General features: G+C 41.1%; 1 protein-coding gene across 7 annotated transcripts in view; it reads right to left on the bottom strand.

Moving 5' to 3' along the window:
* tenm2a (teneurin transmembrane protein 2a) overlaps positions 1–6,425 on the bottom strand; it is a 466,651-nt gene extending 460,226 nt beyond the window's left edge. For 4 of the 7 annotated variants that reach the window (XM_060927876.1, XM_060927880.1, XM_060927875.1 and 1 more), the window contains exon 1: positions 6,161–6,408. In XM_060927876.1, coding sequence (XP_060783859.1) covers positions 6,161–6,377 — 217 coding nt within the window. In that variant the 5' untranslated portion in view covers positions 6,378–6,408. Of the gene's footprint in view, positions 1–6,156 lie in introns of all 7 variants that reach the window. The other 3 variants (XM_060927881.1, XM_060927879.1, XM_060927874.1) reach the window with 3 other exon arrangements.
* Between the last annotated feature and the right edge of the window lie 21,183 nt (positions 6,426–27,608).

Raw genomic sequence — 27,608 nt, forward strand, 5'->3', positions numbered from 1 at the left:
TACAGAAGGGGAGATTACCTTAAGTGATGGCATCATGAATGCTAGTATCTACAAAATAACAACTGAAAAGGTAATTCCCAGTCTCAAGATGTTTAGCAGGAAGTGACTATTCAAACAAGACAATGATCCTAAACACACGCACTGCAAAACAGAAGCAAGAGGTTTTTTTTTTCTTTTAAAGAAGGTGACAAAAAAAAAACCCTGAAAACCATCACCTGGCCAAAATATTTCACATGAGCTGACTCTTATAGAACACCTTTGGGCAATCTTAAAGCAGAAGGATAACCCCCAAGCAAAGAGGAGCTGCAAAGGAACATCTGTGAAGCATGGCAATGCATCTCTTCACAGTTTTGTGCTTGACTTGTGCCAGCCATGCCAAGTAGGCATCAGTACGTTATCAGCAATAAAGGTGGACATACAAAATATTTAAAAAACAAACAACTCCTTTGCTACAGTTTCACCAGTTGAACATTTATGTTTTTTATATTAATTTTTCTGTAATCAATTTGTGCTTTAAATACAAAACCAAATAAAGCTGTATTACACCAAAACGATTTTGTTTTTTTAAATTTGCTCATATTTTTGTGGTATTCATCTCATCTCATTATCTCTAGCTGCTTTATCCTGTTCTGTGGTATTCATTTTTGTGGTAAATACAGAGGATGTATTTCTTACAAAGACGTAGACTGTATGGTGTCAATAGCAAACTTCTGTTTTTATTTTTTCAAATGATCTTAGAGAGTGTGATACGGTATGGTATGCAAACCTGGTATGGCAATCTTTCATCTCATCTCATTATCTCTAGCCACTTTATCCTGTTCTACAAGGTCGCAGGCAAGCTGGAGCCTATCCCAGCTGACTACGGGCAAAAGGCGGGGTACACCCTGGACAAGTCGCCAGGCCATCACAGGGCTGACACAGACACAGACAACCATTCACACTCACATTCACACCTATGGTCAATTTAGAGTCACCAGTTAACCTAACCTGCATGTCTTTGGACTGTGGGGGAAACCCATGCGGACACGGGGAGAACATGCAAACTCTGCACAGAAAGGCCCTCGCCGGCCACGGGGCTCCAACCCGGATCTTCTTGCTGTGAGGCGACAGCGCTAACCACTACACCACCGTGCCACCCCCAGTTGCCATAAAGATGTTAAATAGTAACAAATAGCAGTGTATTTTTTATTATTCAGTATTTATTCAACCTATTTATTGGGCTTACTGTAGCCTTGACTGCTAATCCAGCCACTGGGGGTGCATAAGCGTACTCTTGGTGCCGGTCCCAAGCCCGGATAAATTAGAGAAGGTTGCGTCAGGAAGGGCATTCGGTGTAAAACTGTGCCAAATCTAACATGCGGAATGAAAAGAGAAATACCATACCAGATCAGTCGGGGCCCGGGTTAACAATGACCGCCTCCGGTGCTGTTGGTCAACAGGGTGCCGGTGGAAAGTGTGCGACTGTTGCGCCAAAACGGAGAAGAAGAAAGAGAGGGGGGAGGCGTGTTAGGAGACAGCGTGAAAGATGGAAGGGAAGGAGTTTAGAATTGAGGGTAGGAACACTGAATGTGGGAACATTGGCAGAGCGAGAGAGTTAGCAGGTATGATGGAAAGAAGGAAGTTGGACATTGTGTGTGTGCAGGAGACGAGGTGGAAAGGAAGCAAGGCCAAGAACATTGGAGATGGATGCAAGTTGTTTTATTATGGAGTCAATGGAAAGAGAAATGGTGTTGGTATTGTTTTGAGGGGAGAGTTGGTCAACAGTGTGATTGATGTGAAGAGGGTGTCAGATAGAGTGATAGGCATGAAGTTGGAGATTCAAGGAGTGGTAATCAATGTTGTGTGTGCATATGCCCCACAGGTTGGATGTGAGAATGAAGAGAAAGAGTCTTTCTGGGAAAAGATGGATGAAGTGGTAGAAAGTATACCGAGGGAGGAGCGTGTGCTGATAGGAGCAGATTTCAACGGACATGTTGGCGAGGGAAACAGAGGAGATGAGGATGTGATGGGCAGATATGGTGTAAGAGAGATAAATGTGGAAGGGCAAATGTGGTTGATTTTTCAAAGAGGATGAATTTGGCAATAGTCAATACATACTTCGAGAAGAAAGAGCAGCACAGGGTGACATTTAAGAGTGGAGGAAGATCTACACAGGTGGACTACATACTCTGCAGAAGGGGTAACCTGAAGGAGATTGGAGACTGTAAAGTGATGGCAGGGGAGAGTGTAACTAGACAACAAGTGGTCATGTGCAGGATGAGCTTGAAAGTGAAAAAGAGGAAGCATGAAATAGTGGAGCCGAAGATTAAGTGGTGGAAACTAAAAGAGGCTGAACATCAGAAGGAGTTTAGGGAAGAAATGAGACAAGCATTGAGTGGTCATGGAAGTCTGCCAGAAGATTGGAATACTACTGCTGTACTAGTAAGAGAGGCAGCAAGGAAGCTGCTAGGGTGGTCATCGGGAAGGAGGAAGGGCGACATGGTGGTGGAACAAAGAAGTGCAGGAAATTATAAAAGAGAAGAGGCTAGCAAAGAAGAATTAGAACAATCAGAGAGACGAGGAAAGCAGGCGGTTATACAGAGAGACGAGACAGAAGGCAAAAAGAGCGGTAGCGAAGGCGAAAGCAGATGCATATCAGGAGTTGTACGAAAGCCTGGAGACCAAAGAAGGAGAGAGGCTGAAGGAGAGAGTACCAAGAGAGAAGTTATGGCATTGTAAGAGAAAGAGTGGAGTGAATGAGAAGTATATTAGAGTGGTGCAAGACATGTATGAGAACAGTGAAACAGCAGTGAGGTGTGCAGTTGGAACAATTGAATGGTTCAAGGTGAAGGTGGGACTCCATCAAGGATCTGCTTTGAGTCCTTTCTTGTTTGCCATAGTGATGGATAGCTTGACAGACGAAGTGAGGCAAGAGTCACCATGGAACATGATGTTTGCAGATGATATTGTGATATGTGGTGAAAGTAGAAAGGAGGTTGAGTTGGGTTTGGAGAGACGGAGGTATGCATTAGAACGAAGAGGAATGAAGGTGAGCAGTAGCAAAACAGAATACATGTGTATCAGTGAGAATGGGGATGAGAGTGTAGTGAAGATGCAAGGAGTAGATGTAAAGAAAGTTGGTGAATTCAAGTACCTGGGGTCAACTGTGCAGGAAAATGGGGGCTGCGATAGTGAGGTGAGAAAGAGAGTGCAGGCAGGGTGGAGCATTTGGAGAAGGATTTCGGGAGTCATTTGTGATAGGAAAGTCCCAGCAAAAGTGAAAGGTAAGATGTATAAGACAGTAGTGAGACCAGCTGTGATGTGTGGATTGGAGACCGTACCCTTAACGAAGAGACAGGAGGCAAAATTGGAGATGGCGGAGTTGAGGATGTTAAGGTTTGCGATGGGAGTGACAAGGTTGGACAGGATAAGGAACGAGCACAGCAGAGGGACAGCACATGTATAGAGCTTGGGAATTAAGCTAAGAGAGATGAGACTGAGATGGTCTGGGCACATCCTGAGAAGAGATGCAGAGCATGTTGGAAGGAGAATGTTGAGGATGGAGCTGCCAGGCAAACAAAAATGAGGAAGGCCAAAGAGGAGATACATGGATGTGGTGAGAGAGGACATGAAAGTGGCAGGTGTGGTAGAGAAGGATGCGGAAGAGAGGGAGCAATGGAGATGAAAGATCCGCTGTGGCGACCCCTAATTGGGAGCAGCCAAAAGAAGAAGAAGACTGTAGCCTTGACTGCTGCTGTTGTTTACTTTTATCACCCACTCTCTGTGCTGTGTTCATTTTGCTGAGCTGCAACTATGTTGTGTCAGTGTCTGTGTTGTGTACTGTATGATGCAGTGAAGCATATGTTTGTATGTTCTATTTATGTGTTGTTTTTATGTAGTGCATGAGCTACTGTAGGTCTGTGATGCAGTGACTAGAGCCCAAGATGAATTTCTCCTTTAGGGATAATAAAGTATACTCTATCTATCTATCTATCTATCTATCTATCTATCTATCTATCTATCTATCTATCTATCTATCTATCTATCTATCTATCTATTATTATTATTATTCAACAGGGGTGTACTCACTTTTGTTACATATTGTATAAGCTATAAACTTTTAAAATACAATTATGTTTCACCAATTACCAATAATGCAGTGTGCTAGCTTTCAACTTCGGATCAGCACAGGCACCAAAATTAGCATGCTTAAACCCTAGAAGTGTGAAACAGAGACAAAAGGAACTACACTTTACACAGAAGTGCTCAGCTTAACTACTGATTTCAAAGCAACACTCAACAATTTTGAAAACAATGAAGTGCGGCATCATGCCCAATGAATATGGCCAATGACAAGGCTGGACTTTGAGAGGTTTGTCCCGCAAGACCAAAACACAACTATTTTGCACATGCTGGTTTTGCCATGAAATCTGGCAAATTTAAAATAATTATAGTGGACATATTAAGTTGTGTTTGTTTGTTTGTTTGTTTGTTTGTTTGTTTGTTTGTTTGTTTGTTTGTTTCACTAACCCATAACCTGAGTGTGTATGTACAGAACATGAGGGATGTACCCAAATACAAACACAAAATTTGGATTGAACAGATAATGTGTTCTAACTTGGGGGGGACACAACATTAGGAGATTTTTAGGTGCAAACCAGCAAGTAAAATGTACAAGGAATAAAACAATAATTTCAGTGAACGTGTATTTTCCGTTGCCCTGTGATAGATTGGCAACCTGCCTAGAATGGATGGATGAAATTTCTGTTATTAATAGCATTTCAATATTCAATCAAGGGGGGGGGGCATAGCAATCTGACTATAGCTGAGAGCCTGCATTATATAACTAGCTAGCTTGTGAGCACGAGCAGTTGCATGCATAAAAATGGCCTAATTACCAAAATAAAGACAAATAATAAAGGTGAAACTGCTCAGCTGAGTGACAAAAACAAAGACCAAGTTGTTGCATAGGACTCCACAACTGATGCTGATCACATTAATGCTGATGAGTAAAGATAAAGGCTTGAGTGCAACAAAATGATGGAAATTTGATGAAAGGTCCATAAAAATATGGATTCACAACTCAATGATGAACCACAGTGTGTTTTATGTTCCTGAGGTGCTTGCAAATGACAGTTTAAAATCTATGAAACTAATAAAACACTGAATTATGAAGCACTCAACATACAACGATAAGCCAGTTGATTTTTTTTTTGTTGTTGTTGTTTTTAGAGTCAGTGTTGGCTCGCCAAAAAACAAAAGATGTCAAAACAAACCACGGTGACATCCAAATCCTTGGCCTTAAATTAGGTAGTTATACAGTATTTGAATGCCAAAGCCAAAGTGCCTCATACGATTGCAGAGACTCTCATTCATCCAGCAGCACTGGCTATTTGTCTAATGATGTACAGTACAGGGATAAGTTAGCCAGCAACATTGCGAAAATTCTACTCTGATAATATGATGGTTCGCAATGTAACTGTGCATCAGGAGTTTTGCTGTGCACTTGAAGGAACGTGCACAGGGAGGGATATTTTTGATAAACCCAAAACAAATTGGACAAAGAGGGTCTGTGCTGGAATAACTACAATGTGTGCATAGATGGAGCAGGTTCCATGGTGTGGGCAAACAAAGGACTAAAGGCAATGGTTCCCGATGTAGCTCCAAATGCCGAAAAACACTGAAAACTCTTGTTTTAACCGAATCCAAATACAGATTTGAATAGAATGTGCATTATTCCTATTTTTAGAAACCTTGCAGCACAAACAAAGCCTATGAATGTCTGGTACGACACAATGTAGTGACAACTTTCTTCCTTAATAACTGCCTGATCAGGGTTGTGTTGATTTTAATTTGGCTACTTGTTTGATTATACTGTTGGAAATAGAACCAACCAAATTCATGAGAAAATATCAATGGCGGGGACAAATAAAAATAATAAATGTGTGTTTGGGATCAAAAACACAGTTACATATCTCTAGCTGACACCAATTATTAACTCTCAGAGCTGGAATTCACAGACTATGCTGATAGTGCTGGCATTCCTTCTTCTGCCCCCCAGCAGCATAATGGTAGGGTTCGTTGGAGGAAAAAGAAAAAAAAATAGTGGCATTGCGTTTCACTCCCAATGTACAAGTATGTTGATGCATGTGCGCACACAATAGCACAAAGATAAACTTACCCATCCCTTGTCTGGAGTATTCATCTGCTTCATGGTGTACTAAGTCTGTCACACAGCCTCCATAAGGCAGACGAGCCTCATGCTCAAATGCCTTAAGTGTCTCACTGGAGCTGTAAGATTTCTGAGTGGGCACATCCAGAGTTGAAGTAGTGAACTGGAGCTCTTTGGCACAACGGTTGCGGGTCAGAGAGCGGTGTCTGCGCTCCTTCAGGTCCATGGCTGCAGTAGCCACTTCTAGAGGTGAGGCTCCAAGTAAACCGTCTACTCCTTCACCTACAAGCAACACAAGAGATGAAAATCATAAATGGTCTACCCAATAAGCAAACAAACAATAAATAAATAAATAAACAAACCTGGCAGAACATCATTACCATATGACTGAACATTTGCTTAAAGTCAATAAGATTGCTCTTTTATCAGAGAGGATCCGTGTGTTGGGAGTCATGGATTGATGCAAACAAGAGACTAGCAGCAAAAGTGTGCAAACAGAGGATGGTAGAGGAAATGACTTGCAGGTATTCTGCATCTTTCATACATTGTTGGGAGCAGAATGAGGGGCGCTCCCTTGGAGGCCAGGAGAGGATAATCATGCATGCCTGAGTGTACTGTAGACAGAAGGAGCCCCAGCACAACTTTCACAATCTCACCAAGCTAATCTAATGACTGCACTAACATACAGCCACTGATACACCTGGGGGCAGCTATGAGTGTTTTTGACAAAAATTCAGTCCTACATATGTCCTCCAAAGTCATAAACCATGAAGCAGTCCAGTGCTGACAGTAATTAGACAATAATTAAAAGCAACTTGAACTACACCAGTATAGCTTTAGGCATGACAGGTGGTGCAAACCCACACAAATACACACACAAATCCCCACACACGCAGCCACACCCTATTTTTAGCAGAGAACCTTTCACCAAAATAAGACTGAGATCTGATCTCAGCAATAAGGATCATTATTTATTGGCACATTCGTATACACTCACCGGCCACTTTATTAGGTATGCCCACCCACCTGCTGTTTTATGCAGTTTTCTAATCAGCCAGTCCCTTGACAGCAGCACAATGCATAAAATCATGCAGATACAAATCAACAGCTTCAGTTAATGTTCACTTCAAACATCAGAATGGGAAAAATTGTGATCTCTGTGACTTTCCCTGTGGCATGGGTGTTGGTACCAGATGGACTGGTATGAGTATTTCAACAACTGCTGATTTCCTGGGGTTTTCACACACAACAATCTCTAGAGTTTACACAGAATGGTGTGAAAAACAAAAAAAATTGAGTGAGCGATAGTTCTGTGGGTGGAAACAAACACCTTGTTGATAACCCTTAGCAAAAAGTAGTATACTTAAAGTTCATTTTGTAAAGTATTCTGAAGTGTAAGTATAAGTATATCAAGTGTACTACAGGCCATGTACTTCAAGTGTACTAGAAAGCATACTAATTTAATACTTCTTCGGACTAAATTGGAACATTTTAAGTTTATAAAAGTATACTTTCAAGTCCGTTTTAAGTTTACAAAAGTACACTTTCAAGTATACTCATTTATATACTATCAATGCACTTGGTATATCCCTATTGTGTACTTGAAGTATATCATAAGTACACTTATTTATGTACTGCCATTGTACTAGTTATATACTGTAAGTACTGTATACAAGAGGGATATACCAAGTACATTTACAGTATAGATATAGTATAGATGAGAGTACTTAAAGAGTACTTTTGCTAACTTAAAAGTAACTTTGAAGTATACTTTTATAAACTTAAAATGTTCCAATTTAGTCCGAAGAAGTATTAAATTAGTATGCTTTCTAGTACACTTGAAGTACATGGCCTGTAGTACACTTGATATACTTATACTGTACAGTATGTACACTTCAGAATACTTTACAAAATGAACTTTAAGTATACTACTTTTTGCTAAGGGAAACCAGTATAAAAATGTCATATAGGCTTGCCATTGAAAAGTTGTGTGGGAAACTAAGTAACTGCTTTTGGTCTTACAACCGTTTTTTGGTTGATGGAGTTACGTACCACAGTAAAACCTATGACAGACTAAAGAAGAGATTCAACAGTGCTGCATACTTGAAAGATGGTACATTTTGTTGTATTATAGAATTGGTTGTTTTTAAACAAATATGTTCACATGAAATCTCTGCTTTTTGTCCATGTCGCAAACTATGCTGTGTTTTAGTTGACGTACTTAGTAAATCAGGCAGGCCTGTATGTAAAGATTCGCAAATAAATGTACAAAGTCATTTTGTATATGATGTTCAAAAAACTGAAACTGTTCATGCTGTCTCGCCTGACATGATCAAAACAAAATGTGTCCTTGTTGAAACAGCTGACACACTGTACATAACACCATTGCCAAACCCTTTTGAAAGGGACTAGTTAAATAAATAAAGTCAAGCCAAACTTTTTTCTGTTTTCCTGTTTTTGTGTATGATGAAGTGTAAGGTACATGAAGATAATGCAATTCAGTACACATAATGACTAAGTGTTAATCTCCAGAATTATAATAAGACATTAAACAAGACATGCATGTTGACGGTTGGGTTGGCTGGTAATGTTCATCATGTGCTGTTGAGTAAGGCTGCTGCAGAGGGGATGAAGGACTTTTTGTTTATAGTGGTACATTGTAGCGCCAGCCTGATGGGAGCAGTTGGAAGGAGTGATGGAGGGGGTGAGAGGGGCCCTCTGATCAGGTTGGATTCCCTAATCACTTACCAGCTGTATAGCTCAGCTAATGTAATATAAATTATAAATATAATATATATATAAAATATAATGTAATATAAATTATAAATATAATATATACATATAGTATAAATATATAAATTAAACGTTGAGTCAATTAATGAGTTGACCTTATTGTGCTCTTGAAGCAAGATATATGCTAAGCATTCCTATTTTGTGGCAAAAAGATTTACAAAGTATACTTAGGTCCAAGTATAAGTTTTAGTATTAAAGTAATGTATAAGTGTAAGTCTTAGTATTGATATAGGTCTACTTATACTTTTTTATACTTGGTTCAGTATAAACCAAGTATACTTCCCTGTACTATGTTGTAAGTGTATCAAGAATTAGTTTATAAGAAGTAACCTTCAAGTACACTTCCTCGATTTTAGTATAAAATAAGTATACTTGTAGCACACTTGATTAAACTTCTTTTTGCTAAGGGAAGAGAGGTCAGAGGAAAATGACCAGAGTGATTTGAGCTGCCAGGAAGGATATAGTAACTCCTAGCAACTCTTTAAAACTGTGGTGAACAGAAAAAACATCTCAGCATGCAACAGCAGAAGACCACATTGGGTTCCACTCCTGCCAGCCAAGAACAGGAATTTTAGAATCAAGAACAAGTTCCTATTAAAGTGGCCGGTGAGTGTATGTAACACTTAGTCCATTTGTATAGAACCTACGTAGGTGTGTTAACTCCCACAATGAGGTTCATTTCAGCACGTCATAACAGCAATTACACCTGGAGGCAGATCGAAACAATGATTTGAAACCACCTAAAAGAGAAGTGCTCTCAGTCCACTTCCAAGAGAACTCTAGCCTGTTGGGAGTGCACTGACAAACTGATTCAACCCTGAATTTGCCAAACTACAGGGACTCGACCAAATATGCTGTATTTTTATATGCAAACAGACAAAACATAACATTTACAGCTACAAAGTCCCTGGCTCAATCCTGAGCTTGGGTTACTATCCATGTACAGTTTTGCATGTTGTTCCTGTGTCCACATGGGTTTCCTCCGGGTTCTCTGGTTTCCTCCCACCTCCCAAAAACATGTATGTATTGACTACACTAAATGGCCACTAGGTATGAATGAGTGTGTGAATATATATATATATATATATATATATATATATATATATATATATATATATATATATATATATATAAATGCTCAGCGTACATGAGTACACCCACTTTGAAAAGTAACATTTTAAACAATATCTCAATGAACACAAACAATTTCCAAAATGTTAACAGGACAAACTTTAATATAACATCTGTTTAACTTATAATGTGAAAGTAAGGTTAATAATATAAACTTAGATTACACATTTTTCGTTTTACTAAATTAGGGTGGTGCAAAAATGAGTACACCCCACAACAAAAACTACTACATCTAGTACTTTGTATGGCCTCCATGATTTTTAATGACAGCACCAAGTTTTCTAGGCATGGAATGAACAAGTTGGCAACATTTTGCAACATCAATCTTTTCCTATTCTTCAACAATGACCTCTTTTAGTGACTGGATGTTGGATGGAGAGTGATGCTCAACTTGTCTCTTCAGAATTCTCATCTCATCTCATCTCATTATCTCTAGCCGCTTTATCCTTCTACAGGGTCGCAGGCAAGCTGGAGCCTATCCCAGCTGACTACGGGCGAAAGGCGGGGTACACCCTGGACAAGTCGCCAGGTCATCACAGGGCTGACACATAGACACAGACAACCATTCACACTCACATTCACACCTACGGTCAATTTAGAGTCACCAGTTAACCTAACCTGCATGTCTTTGGACTGTGGGGGAAACCAGAGCACCCGGAGGAAACCCACGCGGACACGGGGAGAACATGCAAACTCCACACAGAAAGGCCCTCGCTGGCCACGGGGCTCGAACCCAAACCTTCTTGCTGTGAGGCGACAGCGCTAACCACTACACCACCGTGCCGCCCTCTTCAGAATTCCCCAAAGAAAATAATTTCTTTACACCACAAAGGTAAAGGCTACAAGAAGATCAGCAAAGCTTTACTTATCAATCAGAATACTGTAGCAAAAGTGGTACAAACATTTAAGAAAGATGGAACTGCAACCATCTCACAGAGACGTCCAGGTCATCCACGGAAGTTGACACCTTGACAGGAGCGTCTTCTGATGAGAAGGGTTGAAGAAAATCGGCATGCAAGTTCACTGCAGTTATCTAAAGAAGTAGAAAGCCAAACTGGGGTGACTCCCGTGACACAATATAGCGTACACTGCAGAGGAATGGCATGCATGGATGCTGTCCATGAAAGAAGCCTCTCCTAAAGCCCAGGCACAAAAAAGCCCACCTAGAGTTTGCCAGGACCCATGCTGACAAAGATGAAGACTACTGGGACTCTATACTCTGGAGCAATGAGACCAAGATAAATGTTTTTGGAACTGATGGCTTCAAAACTGTATGGCGTCGCAAAGGTGAGGAATACAAAGAAAAATGCCTGGTGTCTACAGTGAAACATGGTGGTGGCAGTGTCCTTATGTGGGGCTGCATGAGTGCTGCTGGTGTCGGGGAGCTGCATTTCATTGATGGTATCATGAATTCACAGATGTATTGCTCTATACTGAAAGAGAAGATGCTACCATCACTCTGTGCCCTTGGTCGTCGTGCACTTTTCCAACATGACTAAACACACATCTAAGGCCACTGTTGGATTTCTGAAGAAGAACAGGGTGAAAGTGATTCAGTGGCCAAGTATGTTTCCTGATCTGAACCCAATCGAACACCTATGGGGAATTCTGAAGAGACAAGTTGAGCATCACTCTCCATCCAGCATCCAGTCACTAAAAGAGGTCATTGTTGAAGAATGGAAAAAGATTGATGTTGCAAAATGTCGCCAACTTGTTCATTCCATGCCTAGAAGACTGGGTGCTGTCATTAAAAATCATGGAGGCCATACAAAGTACTAGATGTAGTAGTTTTTGTTGTGGGGTGTACTCATTTTTGCACCACCCTAATTTGAGTAAAACTGAAAAATGTGTAATCTAAGTTATATTATTAACCTTATTTTCACGTTATAAGTTAAACAGATGTTATATTAAACTTTGTCTTGTCAACATTTTGGAAATTGTTTGTGTTCATTGAGATACTGTTTAAAATGTTACTTTTCAAAGGGGGTGTACTCATTTACGCTCAGCACTGTATATATAAAATGTGTGTGTATACAATGTGGTCTGTGATGGCACCTTGGGTGTATTCCTACCTCTTACTTCCGAGGACAGGGTTATCCATTATGATCCTGACCAGGATAATGTGTTTACTGGATTAAAGGCACCCAAACAGTAAGATCAAATCTAAGACAAAATGACATACTGTATCTTGATTATACTGTGTGGATGTGTTTTTTTCCTTCTAGCATGAGTGTGGTTCAAAGCAGCTAAGTCTGTCTTCAGCCCCTTTTCAACAGACAAAATCAAGCTGGTTCCAGAGCCAGCATTAGACCTCAAGCCCTTTCACACTTTTTCCAACAAAAACAAGTCACATCTCTCAGTAAAACTGTCACTCTTTCAGTACTAAAATGTTTTTCAACTGGAACCACGGACCAGGTTTTACTAGCACTGGGAACAAACTAAGCAGAAGCTAAACTAATAAAAAAATTAATTAATTAATTAATTAATTAATTAATTAATTAATTAATTAATTAATTAATAAAACATTTGAGGATGAATAGCTGAAAGCAATCAAACCATGGTGTTGTCGATGGCATGCATGTTGTTTTGCTATTAATAGAGAAAGGATCTGAGATAAAATAAGTTACAGTAAAATACTATATGTTCCAAAAGATTGATATTATTTAAATAATATTGGCTGATGTTGAGTTGTATATCAGATATATTCCATTCAGCTAGCGTGATAATGAACAAGTTGAAGATGAGTTCAGTATCATGCAAGCTGAATGGAATATATCTGATATACCATGAAAAAAAGCCAGCCAATATTATTATGATTATTATACATACACATTCCTTTTGGGTGTTCAACGCATCTTTCTCTTTCAAAATTCTCCCAAAATCTTCTGTATTTAACCAAGCAAACCTGGTGGCCATGTTTGTTTACAAGTTGTCACAGCTGCATGCAAGCACAGACGTTTTACGTCTCTGACGTGCGACATTATGTTGTCTTGACAACCATGCAATATCGTAAACCATATTCAACGCTCATTCTCCATTGGGTAGAGTGACGTAATACACGTAGGATAAGCGATATGCTAACAATATTGCATGCTATCAAACCAAATGAATGAAACCAATGAGAAGGGAAAAGAATACATGATTTTATTCCATCAAAAAAGTGTCCTATATGTACAATGATTAAATAATATTGACTGGATTTGAGTAGTCTATCAGATATATTCCATTCAGCTAGCATGATACTGAACAAGTCGGAGACGAGTTCAAGATCATGCTAGCTGAATGGAATATGTCTGATAGACCACAAAAAAAAGCCAGCCAATATTATTATTATTATTATTATTATTATAGGGTGGCACGGTGGTGTAGTGGTTAGTGCTGTCGCCTCACAGCAAGAAGGTCCGGGTTCGAGCCCCATGGCTGGCGAGGACCTTTCTGTGTGGAGTTTGCATGTTCTCCCCGTGTCCGCGTGGGTTTTCTCTGGGTGCTCCGGTTTCCCCCACAGTCCAAAGACATGCAGGTTAGGTTAACTGGTGACTCTAAATTGACCATAGGTGTGAATGTGAGTGTGAATGATTGTCTGTGTCTATGTGTCAGCCCTGTGATGACATGGCGACTTGTCCAGGGTGTACCCCGCCTTTCGCCCGTAGTCAGCTGGGATAGGCTCCAGCTTGCCTGCGACCCTGTAGAACAGGATAAAGCGGCTACAGATAATGAGATGAGATGAGATTATTTTTATAATACATGAACACACTTCATATCAGCATTCTTGAAAGCCAACACTAGCTTACCCATGACTCGGTGCTGTTAGTGCGGCAGTCCAGTTAGCTTCCAGCTGGTATAGCAGTAGCATTAGTGAAGGCCAACGCGAGCTTACCCGCAACTAGGTGCTGTTAGCACCAGGGGCGCTGATAGGATTTTAGAACTGGGGGGGACCAAGCTGTCAGCATTTCAACTGTACCTCACTTAGGCTAGTACTTAATTACTTTAACATTAACTTAGGCCTAGTATTTAATTACTTTAACTTTAACCTTAATTGGTGCTCGATTAGTTATTTTGTGTCATCTGGGCCAGTGGTTTGCAATAAAATCAATAAAAATTAGATACTTATTTGAAACTATGGTGCAACAATGACTGTCAAAGGCTTACCTGATCAACACTACCCATACATGATAGATGTTTCATTTGTCTAGTGTGCCAATCAATTACCACCCAAAACCTCATGCCTTCTGCAAAATATGTTTTATTTAAACATTTCACCATACTAATTCTTTGAGAAAACAGAAAAAGCCCTATGAACAAAAAAATAAAATAAAATTGAAATTATTTGTTTCCCACTTAGCGTGCCTTGCAAACACTTTCACAGCACTTTTACATGAAATAAAATAGTAGCCTAAAAAAGTAGTCTACATGACAGTTTTAAATTAATTCCCTCCAGTGCAAACTTTACAACAAATTTACTGTCCAGAAACAGATTAGCTTATGTAAAGGACCCAAAAACCTCTCTCCTCCTTTCATTTCCCTGAACATACTGCTGGGCAATTTCTTGTCTGTTCAAATTGTCTAGCCTCTCCTGGTGAGTATGGCACACCGCAACTCCATTCAGTCTTTTTTGGCTCATGGTTGACCGCAACCATGTTTTCAATCTCCGTAACCCACTAAAACTGCATTCTGCCTCAGTTCTGCACCCTAACTTTACTGCCTGCCTGTTGTGTGTGGGAGCAGCAGCCAGGCAGCAGCCCTGGATGTCTCTTCGCATTCTTTGCCTCACTTTCCAGCAACAGCCCTGTGATGACCTGGCGACTTGTCCAGGGTGTACCCCGCCTTTCGCCCATAGTTAGCTGGAATAGGATCCAGCTTGCCTGCGACCCTGTAGAACAGGATAAAGCGGCGAGAGATAATGAGATGAGATGAGCCTTTCCAGCAACTTTGACTAATGAAACGGCGCATCACTTGCTGGAATTATGTCAGGGAGAACTAAATTAATCTGCGTGAAACCTGCCTTAACACATTGACGTTGACCACTAATTTTAACATTAGCGTAATATGGATACACATACACTAAAGAAGATCATTTTACATTACCATAACCTGTTAGCTGCTCCCCATTACAAACGAACATGGCTCTGACACATTATGGGAACTGTATACGGTCAACAGACAACATGTAAGGGATTGGATAGCCTACGTACTGTACATGATTTGGTTTTTGAAAAAACACTGTAATAGCTTTTTGTTTTTTCGTTGGCTTCATAGTTCACACGCAGTTGTTAGGCTACTACTGAGAATAGGCATAATCATTAAAGTCAGTCAGTCAGATAGATTAGTGGTCACTATGGTTACCGCTATCACTGTCACAGGCGCCAATGAGGCAGCTCCTTCAGGACCCCTGAACCAGAGACGGTTGATGCCTAACTAATTTGACATACTTTGTCAGAGTGAGAGCTCGACTCTGGTCTGCATATAAGGGGATCCCCTTGCAAAAATACAACACGCAACGTAACGAACATTTGCACCTCTCGCTCCGCTTTTACCCTCTCTGCCCTGAACAACACAAGACGTGGTTTAAGGGTTTTTTGCCCTGTAAAAGTGGGGGGGGGGCGGATTGACGTCCCCATGACTCTGGGGGGGACACATTCCCCCCCCCCCAAGGGTCCCAACTGCGCCCCTGGTTAGCACAGCAGTCCAGTTACCTTCTAGCTGGTGTAGTGTTAGTGCAGGCCAATGCTAGCACAGGCCAATGTTAGTGCAGTCAAGCCAATTATTATTATTATTATTATTATTATTATTATTATTATTATCCCCATGTAAATTACTTAGTTACTTTTAAAATCAACATCAACAACTACGCACAACGGAGCGACCTGGCTTAACGAAGCAAACCTCATGGCCATGTTTGTTGACAAACTGTCACAGTCACTCGCTACCGTGGAAGTTTTACATCTATGACGTGTCTCTTTTCCAGTTTTTCGATGTCTGTTGGTATGTTTTTCTCTTGTAAATATGTATGAAGAATATATAATGAAGTTTTGGTAGCCTTTTGGGCGTTCAGTGCGTCTTTAGTTTCAGTTTATTTATTTAGTTCTTAAACCTAACACTGGATTAGCCTCATTTTCTCTCTTTCCCAGCTGCCAAAGAAATGATTTTGTGCATGCGCAGCAGAAAAGTTTTGTCATTGGATCTTCGCATGAGCTCTGATGTGTGACGTTGTGTTGTCTTGACAACGTGCAATATTATAACAATATTGCATGCTCATTCTCCATTAGGGAGAGTGGCGTAATACATGGAGGATAAGCGATATGATAACAATATTGCATGCCATCAATAAACCCGCTAGAAGGGAATAGAATACATGTTTTTATTCCACAGAAAAAGTGGCCCGTATGTATAATAATATTTATTATTTTGTGGTGCATTAGAAAATCCCCACATCTGATTGTGTTATGATTATACAGTAATCATCTAGGGTGGTGTGCCAGTGAGAGACAGTTCCGAAACAAACACCAGCACTTTATAATGAAAATCTCATCTCATCTCATTATCTCTAGCTGCTTTATCCTTCTACAGGGTCGCAGGCAAGCTGGAGCCTATCCCAGCTGACTACGGGCGAAAGGCGGGGTACACCCTGGACAAGTCGCCAGGTCATCACAGGGCTGACACATAGACACAGACAACCATTCACACTCACATTCACACCTACGGTCAATTTAGAGTCACCAGTTAACCTAACCTGCATGTCTTTGGACTGTGGGGGAAACCGGAGCACCCGGAGGAAACCCACGCGGACACGGGGAGAACATGCAAACTCCACACAGAAAGGCCCTCGCCGGCCCCGGGGCTCGAACCCAGGACCTTCTTGCTGTGAGGCGACAGCGCTAACCACTACACCACCGTGCCGCCATAATGAAAATCAGTGCCCAAAAAAGAACAAACAATCTTTAGGTCAGAAACAAAAAGAAAGTCAGAGATAAAGAGAGAGAGAGAGAGCATATTGTTGTCAACACAATGCAGCAGATGATGCTTTTAATAAGGATTAATTACGGGAATACTCCAAGGTCAGTTTGAGATCTGCTGGCAACAGCCATTGATTAACTGCTGGCATTAATGTGTAAAAATGCCATAAAGGAATGAAATATGGCATTCATCAACAAGGTCACTAATTATTCAACACAAATATAATTTCTGCATTGAATGCAAAATAAAAACAGACAAACAATACAGATGAATGCAATGGACTCTAGAATGCATTTGTGTATCTAAATCAGACAAATAGACAAAGAAGCAGTTTGTCTGCAGGGCAATTGTGTCAGGAGTGTTCAGATGTTGAAGCTGAGGGGCCTTTTAAACCCCAGATGAAAGGAGTGTGATAACATGCTGAGTGTCTGTGAGTGCAGTAGGAGGGTTTTGGAGTGGAGAAACAGCAAAGCTGTGGTGACAAGGCAGTAAGATGATGTGAGATGGCTTGGAGGAGAACCAAATCAGCACACACCCAAACTGCAGCATAACCAGGTCACTTCTCCAGTTCACTCCAGACAGAGGAATAAAAGACAGAGCCTAAGGGTAGGAGTGAATTGGAGCAGTCCTGCATGCTCTCCCATTCGGCTGATCCAGCCCAGGAGAACAGGACAGGAGAGCCAGAGAAAGGGAACAAGAGATGGTGAAATTTAGGACAGCAGATCAATCACTGAGCTCCTACAAAGGTGAGCACTGCAAGGTTAATGGTATCTGGCTTCTGGCATGGGGAATGTATGTGCGTCCAATGATTATGAAAATAAGGTGATAGATAATTTGGCTTTTTTTCCCCCTGTTTTGTGTTATAAATTCAGGGGTGGCACAGTGGTGTAATGGTTAGCACTGCTGCCTCACGACAAGAAGGTTCTGGGTTCGAGCCCAGTGGCCGACGAGGGCCTTTCTGTGTGGAGTTTGCATGTTCTCCCCAGGTCTGTGTAGGCTTCCTCTGGGTGCTCCAGTTTCCCCCACAGTCCAAAGACATGCAGGTTAGGTTAACTGGTGGCTCTAAATTGACCGTGAGTGTGAATGGTTGTTTGTCTCTGTGTGTCAGCCCTGCAATGACCTGGCAACTTGTCCGGGGTGTACCCTGCCTTTCGCCCATAGTCAGCTGGGATAGGCTCTAGCTTGTCTGTGACCTTGTACAGGATAATGGATGGATGATAAATATTTGTGATGGTCTCCATGAAAAAAAATTAATTCTGAAAAACAGGAAAAATCAAAAACCAAAATTTTTTGTAGATGAATACTTTGACACCTTAGTTTTATATAAATATATTTTACAAAAATGACATGGAAATATTTATTTTGTTGCATTCAATTCTTACCTTCACTGTCTGTATGTATGTGTCAGGAGCAAGTTTAAAGGAGATAAGCAGAACCTTTACAGTATTTTAAATATATTTCTGAGTGGATAGTATCTCCATCCTTGACTCTTGTATGCTACATAATTGGGAATTAAAACAATATATTTTTGAGAGTTAAAACTGGCCGCAAAGTTGGCATTCGAGCTGCCCTGCTGAGCCAGCCAGCCCTGGGTGGGTGACATCACAGCAGGAACCGGTGCTATAGACCAGGGGTCATCAAACTACGGCCCGCGGGCCGACTCCGGCCCGCCACCCCCCTTTGACCGGCCCCCCAGCCCCTCTGCCCCCCACCACTTGAACCGGCCCTATGAGGCAATCCCCAAAAGTGGTCATGGCCTATTTTTTTAATTGCTTTTTGGCAAATAATAACATGTCTGCATCTTGTATTTTGTTGATTTTATTAATTAAAATTGATATTTAGTTATAAAATGAACTATTCATATTTTCCGAATTTTCGTCATATGCTCGCGATCAAGCAGTGACAGGCAGTGCACGCACAGAGAACTCTCAGTGTTCAGGACAGCAAAATGGCTAGCGGTCAGCGAAAAGCTGACAGAGAGTGCAGAGTTTTTAAAGAACAGTGGACCACCGATTATTTTTTCATTCAGTGTAAGGACCGTGCAGTTTGTCTTGTATGTAAAGAAAGTGTGTCGGTTTTCAAAGAATATAATCTGCGTCGTCACTCCGAAACCCGCCACAAAGAGTATGCTAGTTTGCGAGGGCAAACAAGAGAAGACAGGATTCAGAGGATGAAATGCAGACTGGCTGCACAACAAAATTTATTCCTTCGCCAAACCCAGATCAACCAGGCTGCTGTCCGAGCTAGCTATAAGGTAGCTCACCTACTAGCTACCCATGGAAAGCCGTTTACTGATGGGGACTTTGTTAAAGTATGCATGCTCGCTGTGGCCGAGGAGGTGTGTCCCGACAAGAAGTACAAATCAACAAGTACAAATCCAGCTCACCTACATATACTACTGATTTTGATTCCCATTATTCTGTATTATGCTTTAGTTTTGACCTGTAAATGGCCTACTGCTCATTTCATTTTCACCTTGACCTAAAAAAAATGTTTACTGAATATGCTCAAATGGATAGGCATAAGAGCTGGCTAGTTGATCTATTGCTCATATTATTATAATTTCACTGTTTTTTAAAATGTATTTATTTTATAGGCCTATTTATTTGACCTTCATTAAGTGCTGCACACAATTATTTATTAATATTATTAATAATATCAACAGGCCTACCTACAATTTATAATTTTCCACTCACCTTTGCCAGTGTCAATCACCTCAACTAGGCAGAGGTTTCTTACCTTGACAGCTTTGATGTTATTTTTATTAGAAAATAAATAAATGGAATATCTGTGGTATTTCAAATGAAAACAAAGTGTGAAGACTCAATTACTACTTTTGCAAACCACTAGTAAAGATTAACAAATATGTGCCAGGAATCAAGTGTTGATATAGTAGTGTGGCTATAGTAGTGGGGATGGCTGTGCCAGGCTCGTAATCTTTACTACACAATGAGGCCTGGCGGCACGGTGGTGTAGTGGTTAGCACTGTCGCCTCACAATAAGAAGGTCCGGGTTCGAGCCCCGTGGCCGGCGAGGGCCTTTCTGTGTGGAGTTTGCATGTTCTCCCCGTGTCAGCGTGGGTTTCCTCCGGGTGCTCCGGTTTCCCCCACAGTCCAAAGACATGCAGGTTAGGTTAACTGGTGACTCTAAATTGACTGTAGGTGTGAATGTGAGTGTGAATGGTTGTCTGTGTCTATGTGTCAGCCCTGTGATGACCTGGCGACTTGTCCAGGGTGTACCCCGCCTTTCGCCCGTAGTCAGCTGGGATAGGCTCCAGCTTGCCTGCGACCCTGTAGAAGGATAAAGTGGCTAGAGATAATGAGATGAGATGAGACAATGAGGCCTGCTGGTGGTCATATTTGTCTGGGTCATACAATTCTATGTTATATAGCTGACCAGACCCCGGCCCCCCATCACAGTCAGGAACGACAATGTGGCCCCCAGAGAAAAAAGTTTGGTGACCCCTGCTATAGACCAAAGCCAGACTCGGCAGGCGAGAGTGGTTGCAATGGCCTCTTCGTTCGGATTTATTGGAGATTCTTCGGATTCCTCAGATAGTAGTACATCTGACTGTGATAGTCCTGAAATTGGAGTGTGTGTACATGCTACTGCTATACACGTAGAACCGTATCAATTTGAACTATCAGAAAGCGAATCCAATAGTAACACATCAGCCACGGAGGCCCTCACCTTACGAAATAAAGCCAGAGAACAAAACCATCTAGAGAATTGGATGGAATTGAACTGACAGTCTCATATGACTCTCATTAAAACAGGATCGGCATTATAAGTTATGCAACATACATGTACATGCATGCATTTTCACTGATAAAACGTAAAAGGCTAATTAAATAATCAGATGAACTGAGACAATCACATTCTGAAGCAAATTTAATAATCTTATACCGGTAACTTAAACACACAATACAAGTGACATGTAATAATCTAAATGCAAGTAAAAAATGAGTGTTGTTGTTTTTGTTGTTTTGTATCCAAATGAGAGTTGCATCTTACCCATCTGTGTTCTCACTTCTTGAAGGCTGAGCTTGTGGCTGATTGTTTTGAAACAATTTGACTTTCAGTTCTTCATTCATTTGCTTCTTCCACATAAAAGCGAGATCTTGCTGCTGAGGCAAGCATATCCAGCGGAGAAATCTGATGACTGGTCCACTCATTCTCCATTTTCTCCAGACTGAATACTCCGCCATTACTGCTCGGCTCACATTCCGGGAGAACTGGTGCAACTGAACTTACTTTCCTTTTCTTGTAGTTTTCTTTTCCTTTAATTGTTGGTACTGCTCCCTCTTTCAATACGGGCTTATAGCCAACGCTCCTCAACAGATCAGAGGTTTCATACGAGTCTTCAGAAAAATGTGCAGAGCAGAGGAGACACCACTTCGTTGGCGTCCAATCCGTGAATTTCTCGCAAAACGCATCCAAATCTTTGCAGTTTGAACATTCTTGGGCCATGAATGTAACATAAATCCACCTTCTGTTGTGTTGCTGCACTCACCAGCAACACATCTACATGGCATAGTGATAAATTAGCTCAAAATGGAGGATCAAAGTTGCAGTTAGCTCTGTGTTTTAGTATAGCGGAAATGGCAATGAGACCGATAGCCTTCCCGTTGTGACGTCACAGATGTCAAGGTCATTCACTCAGACCGCTACCTATATGAATCATTTTAATCATAAAAATTTCTATATTAGATTTATTGTTAACGCTTAAAACTATTCCTATGCCATTCTTGAGGTCTCAAGGCATTTATAAACAAAAAGTGAGGCCATGGTTCTGTGTATCTCCTTTAACAAACAATCCTTGCTAAACAAAATGTGCTTGGAGGTTAGGTTACAAATGTCAAAGTAAGTGGGGCAGAATGGAATATTTATTAAAGTGTAACTTTACCTCCAGCTCTGAGCTTAACTCCACCCACTGCATAATTTTGTAAATGAGAAAAAAGTAGTGAAGAGGTGGGGGGCTGAGGAGGGGGTCATAAACTCAAGTGAATGAGTCTCTGTCAGCAAATAATTGAAAATGAGCACAGTTTCACAAACTCCCATTCCCAACCCACTACCCACCTACTCACCTCTGAGGGCGTTAATATTTTTATTTGAATAAAAATTTCATGACGTACAGAAATACTAAACATTCAGCTCTATGTCAGCATCGGCCTTGCAAGGTTCATGATGATTTAAACAGCAGATGGTGTTTTGAGTCATTCTCATAAATGCCAATTTTTATAAAAATGGTCATTTTGTCGATATTAACAACAGCACTGCTGTGTTTCATCACAGTACAGTCACATGATTTAGTTTACAGCTCCAAAAATACATTTATGTGTGCAGTACCTCTAATATTTCCAGATTTAACCATGTGAAAGGTCCTAGGCCACACGATCTTATTATAATTTTATACTTTATTACTGTATTTAATAATTTAATTTAATAAAATAACTGTTTGTGCCAGAAATCGGGCAAATCCAACTATATTAAAAATGCAACACTGAACATTTCTCCTCATTCATAATCCATTATAAAATAATGTTACTGCTCGTGTCTTGTTTCTTGTAATATCCTAAAAGTGCCAATAAAACTAATATTATATATATATATATATATATATATATATGCAAAACCCGATTCCAAAAAAGTTGGGACAAAGTACAAATTGTAAAAAAAAAAAAAACGGAATGCAATGATGTGGAAGTTTCAAAATTCCATATTTTATTCAGAATAGAACATAGATGACATATCAAATGTTTAAACTGAGAAAATGTATCATTTAAAGAGAAAACTTAGGTGATTTTAAATTTCATGACAACAACACATCTCAAAAAAGTTGGGACAAGGCCATGTTTACCACTGTGAGACATCCCCTTTTCTCTTTACAACAGTCTGTAAACGTCTGGGGACTGAGGAGACAAGTTGCTCAAGTTTAGGGATAGGAATGTTAACCCATTCTTGTCTAATGTAGGATTCTAGTTGCTCAACTGTCTTAGGTCTTTTTTGTCCTATCTTCCGTTTTATGATGCGCCAAATGTTTTCTATGGGTGAAAGATCTGGACTGCAGGCTGGCCAGTTCAGTACCCGGACCCTTCTTCTACGCAGCCATGATGCTGTAATTGATGCAGTATGTGGTTTGGCATTGTCATGTTGGAAAATGCAAGGTCTTCCCTGAAAGAGACGTTGTCTGGATGGGAGCATATGTTGCTCTAGAACCTGGATATACCTTTCAGCATTGATGGTGTCTTTCCAGATGTGTAAGCTGCCCATGCCACACGCACTAATGCAACCCCATACCATCAGAGATGCAGGCTTCTGAACTGAGCGCTGATAACAACTTGGGTCATCCTTCTCCTCTTTAGTCCGAATGACACGGCGTCCCTGATTTCCATAAAGAACTTCAAATTTTGATATGTCTGACCACAGAACAGTTTTGCACTTTGCCACAGTCCATTTTAAATGAGCCTTGGCCCAGAGAAGACGTCTGCGCTTCTGGATCATGTTTAGATACGGGTTCTTCTTTGAACTATCGAGTTTTAGCTGGCAACGGCGGATGGCACAGTGAATTGTGTTCACAGATAATGTTCTCTGGAAATATTCCTAAGCCCATTTTGTGATTTCCAATACAGAAGCATGCCTGTATGTGATGCAGTGCTGTCTAAGGGCCCGAAGATCACGGGGACCCAGTATGGTTTTCCGGCCTTGACCCTTACGCACAGAAGTTCTTCCAGATTCTCTGAATTTTTTGATGATATTATGCACTGTAGATGATGATATGTTCAAACTCTTTGCAATTTTACACTGTCGAACTCCTTTCTGATATTGCTCCACTATTTGTCGGTGCAGAATTAGGGGGATTGGTGATCCTCTACCCATCTTTACTTCTGAGAGCCGCTGCCACTCCAAGATGCTCTTTTTATACCCAGTCATGTTAATGACCTATTGCCAATTGACCTAATGAGTTGCAATTTGGTCCTTCAGCTGTTCCTTTTTTGTACCTTTAACTTTTCCAGCCTCTTATTGCCCCTGTCCCAACTTTTTTGACATGTGTTGCTGTCATGAAATTTCAAATGAGCCAATATTTGGCATGAAATTTCAAAATGTCTCACTTTCGACATTTGATATGTTGTCTATGTTCTATTGTGAATACAATATCAGTTTTTGAGATTTGTAAATTACTGCATTCCGTTTTTATTTACAATTTGTACTTTGTCCCAACTTTTTTGGAATCGGGGTTGTGTGTGTATAATATACATACACACATACATATACACTGTGTGTATATGAATTATGTAATCCATTACAATTCAGCACTCTTATTAATCCAAAAGTATTGTACATGTACATATAAAAATATTCCACATCCCATTCCACTTTTTCTTTGCTGCACTTTCTGTTTGCAAGTTATCTAGCATCAGGAGCACAGGTAAAGGCTTGTGCATTAATTTTAGCAGGGAGGACAGAGAGATTTATCTTATGAGGAATTAGCTGTCCAGACTGCATACAAAAAAACCACTAAGGCAACTAATGCCTAATTGCATCCTACTGGGACAAACCGCTCACTCGCCTTTCAGGAGGGAAAAATAGAGGAAGGTAGGTGTCTTTCCAGCACGACGGGACTACAAGACGGGGTTATTTGCCAGCGTGCTCATCTGCTGTCATTCTTACATCTGATATTAATTACCCTACTTCCCTCTGGCTGAGACCACAAGAACAAATGTGAAATTGTGTCACAGCATTGGTGGTGAGCAGAGGCAGAACACAGAAGCATTGTGCGGCCTTCGATTGAGATTTTAATGAGTGAATCCTCTCCCAGGCAGGGGTCATTAATCACACCCAATATGGAGGTGCAGTCGATGGGGCAGAGCCTGGCCATGGCACTTCTTCAGCTGGAACAAGGCAGACATTTTGAGTCCAAACAAAGAGCAGTGCCAAACCATAACCAGCTCACAATGTGGAGCTCTACACTGTGATTAGGCTTCATCTATCTCACTCAGTCTGCCTTTCTCTCGCTCTCTCTCTCGGGATCATTCTTTTTCCTCTCTCTGTCTCTTTCTACCTGCTGACAGCTCTCCAGGGAATCTGCTTTGTGTCACATATTGTTCAAACAGACATTCGAATATCTAGCAAATACATCCAGTCTGGACAATATTATAAAACATATCAGAGTTGCTACTTAGAGGTGATGTACTATACCCCTTTTCCACAATTTGACACAGTTCCCTAAGGACTTATTGAAATGTCTGTGACATGCTTTGGTCAAAATACCACGACAGCACCTTCTCTCCCTGGTTAAACAGCCCTTTTTTGAGTGCCTGTGCCTTTAAACGATAATGAGGCATCCACGGCCAAAAGGTTAGAGAAGCAGCCTTGGGCCTAAAGGGTTGGTGGTTCGATTCTCTGGACTGGCAGGAAAAACATGCGGGGAGTTGAGTGAATGAGCAGCACTTTCCCCTCCTTTTGTATCATGGCTGAAGTACCCTTGAGCAAGGCACCTAACCCCCAACTGCTTCCCCGGCAGCTGTAGCATAGCTACCCACTGTTGCATGCATGTGTTCACTGTTTCAGATGGGTTTAAATGCAGAAGAGGGCTTCACTGTGCTTGAGAGTCTCATCTCATCATCTCTAGCCGCTTTATCCTTCTACAGGGTCGCAGGCAAGCTGGAGCCTATCCCAGCTGACTACGGGCGAAAGGCGGGGTACACCCTGGACAAGTCGCCAGGTCATCACAGGGCTGACACATAGACACAGACAACCATTCACACTCACATTCACACCTACGGTCAATTTAGAGTCACCAGTTAACCTAACCTGCATGCCTTTGGACTGTGGGGGAAACCGGAGCACCCGGAGGAAACCCACGGGGAGAACATGCAAACTCCGCACAGAAAGGCCCTCGCCGGCCCCGGGGCTCGAACCCAGGACCTTCTTGCTGTGAGGCGACAGCGCTAACCACTACACCACCGTGCCGCCCCGTGCTTGAGAGTATGTATGATAAATAAAGTCTTCTTCTTCTTCTCTCACCCTACCCCCCTTTTCCATCAGGCAGCACTCTGCTCATGAATATTCAGCTCCAAAGCCAGTTCTCAAGCCATGAGTGGAGACACTCAGATGAGGGGCGGCATAATTCTAATGAGCTCTTTGTGACATCGAAAAGGGGGCCAAATCTGAATGGCTTACTGATGTTTTCTGAAATAGGCAGCTAAAAGAAACTGAGTGGGTTGTCTTATTTCAGAGTTTGTGGGTTGGTAGACAATCCAGAGACACAAGTGTTTGTACACAAGCACGAAAAAGTGAGTTTTTCATAAAATGTCCTCTTTGTATTGATATGGCTTTAAAGTTAGTCTATCTGCTGAGCCTGAATCATTGATGCTGTTTGTTCGGTGTTTTTTTACACTGCACATAATTAAACAAGCTGAAAAACAAACAAATATAATAATATGAATAAATAAGTAGAACCACTGACCAAGGGGTGTGTGAAGTTGAATGCCCTCTTAAATCTATTTCATTTATTGGTCAGAAATACACTGATGGAAAAAGATGAACAAACCTTTCCCAAACGCACATAAGTTGACTAAATTTTTGGATATGCTATAGTCCATAGTAAAATGGACAACAGATTTCCCAGCACACAGTAGAAAATTATCCGTCCATCCGTTATCCGTAAACGCTCATCCTGTGCAGGGTTGCAGGCAAGCTGGAGCCTATCCCAGCTGACAATGGGCGAGAGGTGGGGTACATCCTGGACAAGTTGCCAGATCATCGCAGGGCTGAAACATAGAGACAAATAACCATTCACACTCACATTCACACCTATGGTCATTTTTCCAATAGCCTTCTGGTTTGTCCATGTGATCTTTAGCAAACTGCAGACAAGCAGCAATGTTCTTTTTGGAGAGCAGTGGCTTTCTCCTTGCAACCCTGCCATGCACACCATTGTTGTTCAGTGTTCTCCTGATGGTGGACTCATGAACATTAATATTCGCCAATGTGAGAGAGGCCTTCAGTTGCTTAGACGTTACGCTGGGGTCTTTTGTGACCTCGCCGACTATTACATGCCTTGCTCTTGGAGTGATCTTTGTTGGTCGACCACTCCTGGGGAGGGTAACATTGGTCTTGAATTTACTCCATTTGTACACAATCTGTCTGACTGTGGATTGGTGGAGTCCAAACTCTTTAGAGATGGTTTTGTAACCTTTTCCAGCCTGATGAGCATCAACAATGCTTTTTCTGAGGTCCTCAGAAATCTCCTTTGTTCGTGCCATGATACACTTCCACAAACATGTATTGTGAAGATCAAACTTTGATAGATCACTGTTCTTTAAATAAAACAGAGTGCCCACTCACACCTGATTGTCATCCCATTGATTGAAAACATCTGACTCTAATTTCACCTTCAAATTAACTGCTAATCCTAGAGGTTCACATACTTTTGCCACTCACAGATATGTAATATTGGATCATTTTCCTCAGTAAATAAATGACCAAGTATAATATTTTTGTCTCATTTGTTTAACTGGGTTCTCTTTATCTACTTTTAATACTTGTGTGAAAATCTGATGATGTTTTAGGTCAT

Source organism: Neoarius graeffei, chromosome 8 (assembly GCF_027579695.1).
Source record: "Neoarius graeffei isolate fNeoGra1 chromosome 8, fNeoGra1.pri, whole genome shotgun sequence".
Taxonomy (NCBI): domain Eukaryota; kingdom Metazoa; phylum Chordata; class Actinopteri; order Siluriformes; family Ariidae; genus Neoarius; species Neoarius graeffei.